At 43.5% G+C, this 11,109-nt stretch overlaps 1 protein-coding gene across 10 annotated transcripts in view; it reads left to right on the forward strand.

Annotated features, from left to right (window-relative positions):
* Positions 1 to 11,109, forward strand: part of LOC147010801 (nuclear receptor corepressor 1-like) — a 235,638-nt gene that overhangs the window by 213,713 nt on the left and 10,816 nt on the right. For all 10 annotated transcript variants that reach the window (XM_085858629.1, XM_085858622.1, XM_085858626.1 and 7 more), the window contains 4 exons: positions 1,917 to 2,047; positions 2,181 to 2,407; positions 6,756 to 6,878; positions 7,078 to 7,223. In XM_085858629.1, the coding sequence (XP_085714755.1) occupies positions 1,917 to 2,047; positions 2,181 to 2,407; positions 6,756 to 6,878; positions 7,078 to 7,223 (627 nt within the window). The remainder of the gene's footprint in view (positions 1 to 1,916; positions 2,048 to 2,180; positions 2,408 to 6,755; positions 6,879 to 7,077; positions 7,224 to 11,109) is intronic.

Consider the following 11,109-nt stretch of genomic DNA (forward strand, 5'->3'; position numbering starts at 1 on the left):
CTCCACTTTTGCCTTTGCAATTATTTCAAGCAGGCGATGCAAGTCTTGTGCTCCACAGTCTATATGGGGCCATCTTTCTATTGACAACAAAGCAGAAATGTTGACCCCCCCCTTGCTCACCCCCACTCTCCCCCTCCCCCATCCTAATCTTTATGCACTATGTTCTCACTCTTGCCCCCTACTCCCCAAATGCACCGAGGTGGTTTTCAGGAATTCTCACTAACACCGAATCTAGGGATGCATGTGTTTATGACAAATGGTTGTAGCAGATAAATTTGACACAAATAGAGTTTGTTAGTAGAAGAGTAAACAGAAAAGACTAATGGGGTCAGGGCTAAAATAAATACAATAGTTCTTTATATACCAGAATAGACATTGCATAAAACTAACACGCATACCTCCGACTGTACACATCCCTACTGCATGGTCTGACGGGCTTATGAAGGACTCTTTCAATTACAATTGGTTTTGCATGATTTGTCAAAACTTGTAATGAGTTATTGCGAAGGTCGGATTGTTGGAAAATCTATATTATCCATTAAAAGCAGACAATATGGAGCATATCGCACACATTATTGAGTAAGGGATCTGGTAACTGTGTGTACAAAGTACCTTTTTAACTACTGAAGGTGCTGGACATGATCACACTGGCTGTCCATAGACAAACCCTGTTTTTTTGATCCTCATTGTAACCTTGTACCTTTTGGAACGAGTATTTTATTTTTCTTCATTTTAATAATTCATCATTTCCCGTTGGATGCCCAATATTTGAACCGGTAAAATGACTAAACACACTGTGCATGCCCGCTGAGTTCTACAGGCACGTCATTGTTGCAAGCTATATATTGTATTTTTATGATGGCTCGTTGGTACAAATCGTCATCTCTGCTCCCTCGATTTGGTCGAGGAATTTGGCCAGACCATCTTGTGGACGATGTTACCAACCAGCTGTTTACCGTCATTGCATGCGTTGCACGCACTCTTCAAGGAGTTATTTACGACTGCTTTCATGTATATGTTTTTACAAAATAAATACAAGTTTCTATTAAAAGCACACTGTCGGTTAGTGCACTGCACAGCACATTGTACAATCCCCTTTGGAGCCCCCCTCCCCACCCCCCTCCCACCTCACCCCCATTGTTCTCTCACTCTTCATCTCAATTTTCCGCTCCTCAAAATGTCATGTTTCTATACCCATGCCCCAATGACATTGGTGTTTGCTAAGTGCCCACTTTTATTTCACATCAGATACTATTTGATTTATCTGACATCAATACATCCTGGTAGAATATTTGGCTTGCACATCATGCTGATATCCCGTTGGATGAAGTCATTAGTGGAGTGTATGACGTCACGCGGGTGCATTGTCGGTCGTGCGTTGCTGTTGCTGCCGCTGCAATCGAGCACCGTGCCAAGATTTGATTTTTTTTTGCCTTGATTAGAATTGGTCCTTTCTTTTTCTTTAAACGGCGAGCTATGTTCCCGTCATGCAACTTTAATTGAACAGGTGAGATGTAAACTCGTGAAATGATATGAACATACACGCGTGGAACATGGCACAAGAAGACTTTGCACTGTTTTTTCGAGCTGTCACTTATGTTCATTAGTTTGTTTCTTCGTTTTGGTTGATTCAAGATTGATAGTTCCCTGACATATATATATATATATATATATATATATATATATATATAACGGAATAACTTCTGAACTCGTTATACTGCAGTTGGCATATGTTCTTAGCTGATGTGGATGGGCTGAGATTCGATGAGTAGTGTTCCCTAAGAGTTCACTTGTGCTCAAACCTCTGGCTTTGTGAGTGTGATGGAAGTGCTAATAAAAGGGCCATCGTGTTTGGGTCAGTTAACACATTCCTCTGTGGTTCTCCATTGGTTGTTCCTTGTTCTTTCATCATGCAGGCAACAAGATCCCACCTAAAGCCACCTCTGGAATGGAGAAGCTGGAGGGCGTGGTGCAGCCTCAGCAATCTGATGGAACAACGGGCCTGAAACCCACTCACCGCGTCATCACGCTTGCTGACCACATTTGTGTACGATAAAACTGTTTGTGGACATTTGTGTCAAATTGATGTCACGATAATGAGGTAAAGGCTAATTGTAACAATGACAGTAGTATAAACTTGTGAACTGTTGTGTTTCTTCTATCCCATCTCCCAAATGCAGGAAGTTATAACGCAAGATTACACATACAGGACGAATAATACATTCAGCACATCGCAGCCTTCTCCCAACCCCAGGCAGCCTACGACAGATGGCGAAGTGTCGACCGGCCTCCCTTGGCCCATGGAAATGCCCGGCGGAGTTGCATCAGAGGCGAGGGAGGGTAGCCCAGTGCACATGACCACAACCCGTTTCTCCCCTGACCGTCTACCATCCCGTCCGAACTCCAGGTGCTCGTGCAGCGCATCTTCGTGCACCAAAAATATTGGAATAATGCACCCTAACTCCTTCCCCTTTCACCGACACTCTCCCCTCCCACATGCCTGTGTATATTTTCCCAAACTTCAAAGCAGCATGTGTTTTGTAAAGGTGTGGAACATATTGAAACCTCGTACCATAAAGGGAAGATGTTAAAGGGAAGAGCTGATTTGGGAAGTGTTGTATTCGCATAAGATCGTGATGGAATGTCCTGTTGAGCTGTTTACGTAAAATGATTTGCACAAAATCCTTCTCTTGGAGAAATGGACTGCTGAGCCGCATGCGACTATCATGATTTGGAAACTACAGCGGTGTTTCAAAAATTAAAATGCATTTCTCAACACGCATAATCGGCATAGTCCGACTGAAACACAAACGTGTTGTTCGAGGCCCGGAAGCATTGGTTCTTGGATGCGTATCGTTATCGACGAGTCATAATGAGGTCTTTTGAGGTGCTTCAAACTACTACAGTTCAGCACTAGAGCAATGTTTGAAATATTCGACAAGTAGAAGAACGTCGGCGTGTTTGGTGTGGATTCTTGAAGGATTAAAAACTCGTCGTGACTCTCATGAAACATCTTAACCATGACGGGTGTTTGCGAGACGCAGCTGCATGCCTGTGCTCGGCCTGGAGGTACACATAGCCCATTTCCTTTTGTGAACGAGTTGTAAATCTCTCGAAAAGGAAAATCCCTAACTCGCTCTTTATTGGCAAGGTCTTCAATTCCAAGTTATGCAATGATTCGGACCTCTCTCCAAACATTCTTCAAGTAGGTGCTGAAGGAAAATTGCCGAATGCGGACTTCCCTTTGGAAGGCTCTTTCGGATCTGTGGCACTAAGCAGACTCGCTCATTATGCAGCTTCTCAATTCCTTTGAAAACTCATGTGAAGAGAACCTTAGGCCAGCTAAGTTTGTCGAAGTACTCACACCATTGTGTTGTCGTAGGCCGGTGATCATGTCATTATTTTCGGTGGGAGCCATCTCAATGAGATTCACCTTCCTGCTGGAGAAATAACACAAATTTCACCCCAACATGGTGTCAGAAACATGTCAAACATATTTTATTCTCTACAATAAGTCGCCTACTACTCACAAGTCAAGCTATTCGTTTTAACCTGTTCCCCACATAGATGTGTACGTATGTACGTGCGTCGTCGGTTCTCAACTCCATATGCGGGTTTCAGAAGGTGAAACAGAGCCTTCCCAGGTCTCAGCGTGCATGCGTGCTTGCACACTCTCTATGTTAATGTGTATCGTGTCACGCCATCACTGGGTGGCGCAACACAGTAAACATTAACATAGAGAATTTTTGTCGACTTTCCCTCCTGAACCCTATGACTACAGATGAAACCACGTGGCCTATGTTCATCACAAGGTCAAACTCGGTCCATGTGCCAAGTTTGGTGGCAATTGGCCGAGTAGTTTTGGCGTGATTGGTGTTGCACACAGACACACACAGACAGGTAGATAGACAGACAGACAGACAGACAGACAGACAAAAATGACATTTATTTCTTCGAAGATGTGTATCTATGTACATATACGTACATATATGAGTATGTGAATACAGTGCCTATAGAAAGTCCACACCCCCTTTCATAATTTTCACCTTTTGTTGCCTTATCGCCTGGAATTACATTAAATCAGACTTTTTTCCACCTTTATTTCCACATCGCAACCCACAACTTACTGTAAGTGAAAAAGAAATTATGCAAAATTCAGAAAATTAATTAAAAATACAAAACTAGAATATCTTGGTTAGATAAGTGTCCACCTCCCTGAGTTAATACTTGGTGGAAGCACCTTTGACAGCAATTACAGCTGTGAGTGTTGGGATAGGTCTCGACCAACTTTGCACACCTTGATTGGGCAATATTTTCCCATTGTTCTGTACAAAATTGTTCAAGCTCTTTTAAGAAGCTGAGAGAGTGTGATGGACAGCAATCTTCAAGTCATGCCACAGATTTTCGATTGGATTTAGGTCGGGGCTCTGACTGGACCACTCAAGGACATTTATCAATTTGTTCCTTTGCCACTCCGGTGCAGCTTTGGCTGTGTGCTTCAGGTTGTTGTCATGCTGAAAGGTGAACTTCCCTCCCAATTTCAGCTTTCTTGCAGAGGGCAGCAGGTTTTCCTCCAGGATTTTTCTGAATTTTGCTCCATCCATTTTCCCTTCTATCATGACAAGTTCAAAATGAGAAGCATCCCCATAATGAGAAACATCCCCATAACATGATGCTGCCACCACCATGCTTCACAGTAGGGATGGTGTTCTTTGGGTGATGTGCTGTGTTGGGTTTGCACCAAATGTAACGTTTTGCACTTAGGCAAAAAAGTTCCATCTTGGTTTTGTCAGACCACAATTTTTTTTGCCACATGGCTCCATAATCTCCAGAGTGGTATTTTTTTTTTGCATACCTAAAATGGGACTCAAGGTGTGCTTTTTTGAGTAATGGCTTCATTCTTGCTATCCTACATTACAGGCCAAACTTGTGGAGTACTTGGGATATTGTTGTCACATGCACACAGTGACCAGTCTTTGCCATAAAGGCATGTACAGTAGGTCTTTCAAAGTTGCCATTGGCCTCTTAGTGGCCTCTCTGATCAGTCTCCTCCTTGCTTAGTCATCCAGTTTGGAGGGATGGCCTGATCTAGACAGGGTCTTGGTGGTACCATACACCTTCCTCTTCTTAACGATTGTATTGACTGTGCTCCAAGGGATATTCAAGGTCTTTGAAATATTTTTATACCCAAACCCTGATCTGTGCCTTTCTACAACTTTATCCCAGAGGTCTTTTGTCAGCTCCTTGGTTCGCATGGTTGAGTCTTTGCTGTGAAATGCACTTCCCAGCAGAGGAAACCTACTGGAACAACTGATTTTATTCTGAAATAATCAGAATCACTATAATTTAACACAGGTGGAGGCCATTTAACTTGATGTGTGATTTGAAGGTGATTGGTTACACCTGACTTAATTTACAATTGCTATTATAAAGGGGGGTGGACACTTATCCAACCCAGATATTCTAGTTTTGCATTTTAAATTAATTTTCTGAAATTTATCGAATTTGTTTTTCATTTGGAAGTTGTGCGTTACGATGTGTAAATAAAGGTGGAAAATGTCTGATTTAATGCAGTTTGATTCCAGGCTTTAAGGCAACAAAAGGTGAAAAATTTGAAGGGGGTGTCGACTTTCTTTTGGCACTAAATATGTGTGAGTGTGCAAGTTGCTGTTGTTGATTGCTATAGTATCTCCACACATGAGTTGGTTTCAGGAGATGGAATGGAGACCTACCTGGTCTCAAAGTAGCCACCTCCATTGTGTGTGTGTGTGTGTGTGTGTGTGTGTGTGTGTGTGCGTGCGTGCGTGCGTGCGTGCGTGCGTTCGTACGTGCGTGCGTGTGTGTGCATGCACGCGCGCGCGGTTTTAAAAAAATTTTCAGGGCACAATCTTTTGATTTTTTTTGTACCATTTGAGGTTTTGTCATCAAATTCTCAACAATCCTTTATTTTGAGAATATGGAGAACAACACAAAATAATGAAATTAACATTTAATTTTTTGTTGTTGTTTTCTTCGAGTTCGGTTGGAGTATAAAAGCGGACACAGATGGCCTTTGCATTTTGAGATGCTTTCTTGTTCATACTTTAAGTTCTAGAGTGAGGAGCTTGATATTCGATTCAGGAAAACAGTTCCACAGGTAAGAAGAGGGAGATCAATGAATGGAGATCACCATCAAGCTTGCATTTGGGGAGGTAAGGTGAGGGTTTCTGAGAGAATGTAAATTTCCCTGAAGGGGACAAGATTATCCAGACGTGAGAGGGCAGGAGGAGCAAGACAGGAATGCAGGCAGTAAAAGACGGCAAGACCACAACCCTGCTTGCGGTGAGCAAGAGGCCAACCCTGAGAGTCTTTTTGAAAGTTCATCAGAATTTTGAATCGTACATAAAGGCAAAATTTCAGTCTAAAGTGCTAATTATGCCTGAGAAATCGTATTAAAAGCGTGCGTGTGCGCCTGCGCCTGCCTGCTTTTCCAGGTGGTCATCCTGTGGATTAAAATGAGATTTTATTTGGCCTTGCTTGAGTAAACCAGCATTCAGTTTCATGTTTGGCTGGTTTGGAGCTTTCACGAGCACTTGTTGCCACCCGATGTGCAATTCTGTCCTTGCAATGTATTTGTACACTCTTACTTTGAGCTTTAAACTTTTGAGGGAAAACACCGGTAAATTGAACTCTATTAGACAACCAAAATGCAAAAGTAGATGTGTAAGCTTGTGCCACTAGCTGCCCTAAAATGAGACTTCTCACATTGCTTCCAGGGGCCTTAAGTCGGACGACAGTCGGACTTCTCCACTTTCCGAGGAAGGGCCCGAACCCATCTCATCTCCCGGTGGTAGTAATGGTGAGCCAAGTGCCAAGCCTTCCCCCGGCTTAGAGCACAGGTAAGTCATGGTTGTGCAATGCTTCGTCTTCTTTTGTATGCAGCACATGGCTGTGGGTAGCATCATTTGCTGGGGGTGCAATGTGCGATGCTTGGGGTGCTCATATTGGTTCCTGTTCTCTCTAACAACAACAGCAATATATCGTATACATATGTGATGGTGGAAAATGTGAGCTCATGTCCTTTTCTGACCCTCACAGGGCAGAATCAAGATCAACTGCAAACCCAATATATTCTCCGGCTTTCTTTAGCAAACTCAATGAGAATACCTCTCCCATGGTGAAGTACAAAAAGCAGGAGATCTTCCACAAGCTGAAGTCTTCACGTGGGAGCAGACAGGACATTGGTGAGCATGAAAGTTCTTATTTATTTGTTTTGCCAATTTACTCATCCCTTTGTTGAGGTCAATCCACTCGGGTACTGATGACACGAGTTGCTGGTCAATTCATCTGTTATTATTTTTTGTGAAAGCCTTTGTGAAGGATTGACGTGTGTGACCATTCACTCTGAAATGAGTCTGAAGTTGTAAACCAAAATCTTTCTGGAGACGTCAAGATTTTCTAAATTGAGTAAAAATTTTAAACTGTATCAAATGTAATGATGGTGAGTGCGGTTCTTGAGTTCCGGGCAAATCCGTCAGGTGTTTCCAGAAATGTCAAACGGAGAAATCAAGCATCTCAGATGATGCCAGGTTTTCCCGATCTTCCTCAATCTTTCCAACAGCATTTATAATACAGATATCTCTGGAATTTGAAGTACTTTTGGATCGTACCTTGCCCTATATTTCTTCCTAGTTTCATCTGAAAGCTTTCATCAACCATTTAAGTTGGTTCACTTGGTAACTGACACAGTAACTGCTGGGTGTGGATTTTTATTTGACTCTGTTCTTTGCAATTTCTCCTAAACACGGTATATTTTAAATCAACATTATTAATTGACATTTACATAACTGCTGGTGAAGTTAGAAGTTAATAGCATTCTTTAGGAATAGCTGTAACTGTTCAATGAATGATTATCATTGCAAACAACAGATTTATGGAAGCAAACAAATTGCTGGTGCTTCAAAAGTAGCACACTTACCTTTGATGTAGTTTGGGTTCGATTCTTGGCCCAAATATAAACTGTTTGAGTTGTGCTTCACGTGCAAGGCATTTCTTCACAAAGTGTGCTATCCCTCAGGTGGACATTAAGCTGGGTGTCCCGTTGGCCAACATTCATCTGGGGATGTTAAATATCCCACGTTGCCTTTCGTGGAGTAGGCAAGTTATCTCTGGCATCCTGAACAAATTATAAATTCCTGTCCAAATCACCTTCAGTCGAACAGCTGTTCTGGCCAGCCGGTTCGTGAAAGACTTGAGCCAAAAACCTTCCCTGGCCTACCTAATCCTTCCCCACATTGACATAAGAATCATTGGTGTGTGTGTGTGTGTGTGTGTGTGTGTGTGTGTGTGTGTGTGTGTGTGTGTGTGTGTGTGTGTGTGTGTGTGTGTGTGTGTGTGTGTGTGCGCGCGCGCGCGCGCGCGTCCATCGAACAGAATATTGTTGCGAATTCTGGCCCGCCTGGCGTGCGATCGGCCACGTAACTCAAATGACGGCCGCTTCGCCCACCGAAACGGACAGTTCAGTCGTGACCCTCCTAGGACGACCGCCAGAAACCAGTCACGGGTGGGGGTTTAACCCCACCACCACCCAGTCCGCAGTCCACCCGCGCGAGATAGGATAAATCGCCAAAAGTCGATATACCTATGGTACTCGCACGGGTAATCTGCCGAGGGATGGGACCACACCACAGGCCGACTCCGGACACGAACTGCTTAAGCGGTTCGTTCCGTATTACAGGGATAACCGAGCAGAGTTATCGTCGGCCTTGACGGTTCCGATTAATTCCCGGGTGTTTTAAAACCCACTATTAATCCCTTACGTGATGCAAGATGAAGATTCAACAAAGGAAAGGACGCAGCGAGACGGGGAACAATTGGACAAGCACACTTTATTACCCACACACAGACAAGCACGTATTCACAGCCATACAATGATGCACATATAAAAGCAAGGACACAGTGCAGAGCTACAACCGAATATAATTATTACAACACTTAAACAGTTCTACTTTTCAAGACTGGTGCCACACACACACATTTACATAAAACCCAAAAGAAATGGAAGTCGCAACTTCCCTGAGCGCGTCGAGTCCTTGGCGACTGTAACTCCGAGTCCCTCCGGCGTGGTCCGTGAGCTCGTGTCGCACATCACTCGTGTGGTCCGCTCGACAGCTCGGACGAACGAACAGAACCTCCGACCAGGGACGATCACCACAACTCTCCACAATTCCCCTTCAGGGACAAGGGAATAGGAAAGGGAACGACGTTCTCGTCAACCTTCAGGTCCACGCCTTTTGTCAATTGCTTGAATGAACCAAGAGCCTCCTCGCACGCGAGCCTCTCCACACCCACGCCTTTTGTAGGGGCCGGCTCCGCCCCATTGCCCCGCCCCATTTCTGTCTCCACCTCCCTTTGAGGCGTTTCCAGAAAGCTCTCGAAGGGGGGCGTTCCCCCACTCCGACCGCCTCACGCCGTGCATCCACCAATCGGGAGCGAGCTGCCGCACCCCTCCCCTTCACACCAAGCGTGGTGGGGGGGATTCAGGCAGAAGCATCAGGCGGGGAAATTAGGTGGGAAAACCCCACAGGCATTGTTGGTTTTTGTTCTTGCACGCGCCCGCACAGTGCTCGTTGAATGGCGAGTGGCGAAGATGTGGTAGCGTAATTGTGGAAGGTGGCGCCGTGTAGTGAATGGCGTGATCGTGAGATGTTGGTTGTGGCGATGTTCGTTGTTGTTCTTGCACCAAATTAACAATAGCCAAAGAAAAACGGCTAACTGAAGCGTCGCAGCCCAAATTGATCACATATATTCCCTCCACACAACGGGTTTGGGCTAACTACACATGAACTTACCGATATATCTCACCTGAGGACCCTTTATGGTGTAATGCGAATTTCCATAACCGTAACACTATGATACAGGGTTTGTTATGAACACACATTAATTTCGTAAACCTTCCCAGGATCTTTTATTTATATATGTATGTATATGTATATATATATATATATATATATATATATATATATATATATATATATATATATATATATATATATATATATATATATATATATTTTTTTTTTAAAGAAGAACAAGGCGCTTCCAATCAAAAGTAAACCAGAGTTGGTGTCAAAGCCACCCAATGCTCGCCTGTTTATACATTTATCGTTTTTAAAAGACAAGTCTAATAATTAATATTTTTTATAAAGCATTGCAGTGAAGTCTGATCCAGATAATTTCAAAGCAATATATGTATTTGCATATTGTAATCAGTAACAAGAGTGCAAATGAGCACAATATACGCCTGAACAAGAAAGTATATACACAATTGTGCTACTTCATGGAAAACAGCATCCTGGTTGCCATGGCAACCACTTTAGATGACGAACGTATGTCGCGACACACCGTCTCCACAGTCTGTACCTATGGACCAAATATGAAACGTGAACGTTGAAAACTTTGGGAGTTAGAGTGCGGACAGGAACGGATGGACGGACGGACAGACAGACAGATGGATGGACGGACGACAGGTATCACATTATACGCCCCGATATATATATATATATATATATATATATATATATATATATATATATATATATATATATCGGGCATATAAAAAAATAGTGTGGTAGATAAAAACATTAGAAAGGAAAAAATAACTTGCACCAAAAACTTTAACATTTTCACACTCACGCTGACGCTCACGCCGGGGGTATCGCGATCGCTCTCTGTTCTTCGAACAGCCGAGCTAAATACTAGATCGACTCCGCTAATTTGAGCAAAAAAGCGAGAGCAGACCCGGTCTCAGGGCAACGTTTCACCGGCTTCACAGCCGGCTTGATCAGGCACAATGGACCCCGAGCCTCGGCACGTGGCGGTTTTTATTTCGATACGACCGCTCATTTCCGGTCACGTGCTGGTGCTCGAGGTCAAATGGAGGAATGCTTTTAATTTTGCAAAAGCAAAAATAAACGTCAAATAACATCATTAAAGGGGTGCTCTGCTCTTTTTTGTTTTTATTTACATGTGATCTGGTGTTGTATGTGTGTGGGGTTCTCCCCCAACACCCACACAACCATCACCTCATCACCCAACAAGAACCCCAACACCCAGACAACCAACATCTCG

The sequence above is a fragment of the Eptatretus burgeri genome, chromosome 16 (assembly GCF_056783735.1).
Source record: "Eptatretus burgeri isolate ZD-2024b chromosome 16, Ebu_testis_v1, whole genome shotgun sequence".
NCBI lineage: Eukaryota > Metazoa > Chordata > Myxini > Myxiniformes > Myxinidae > Eptatretus > Eptatretus burgeri.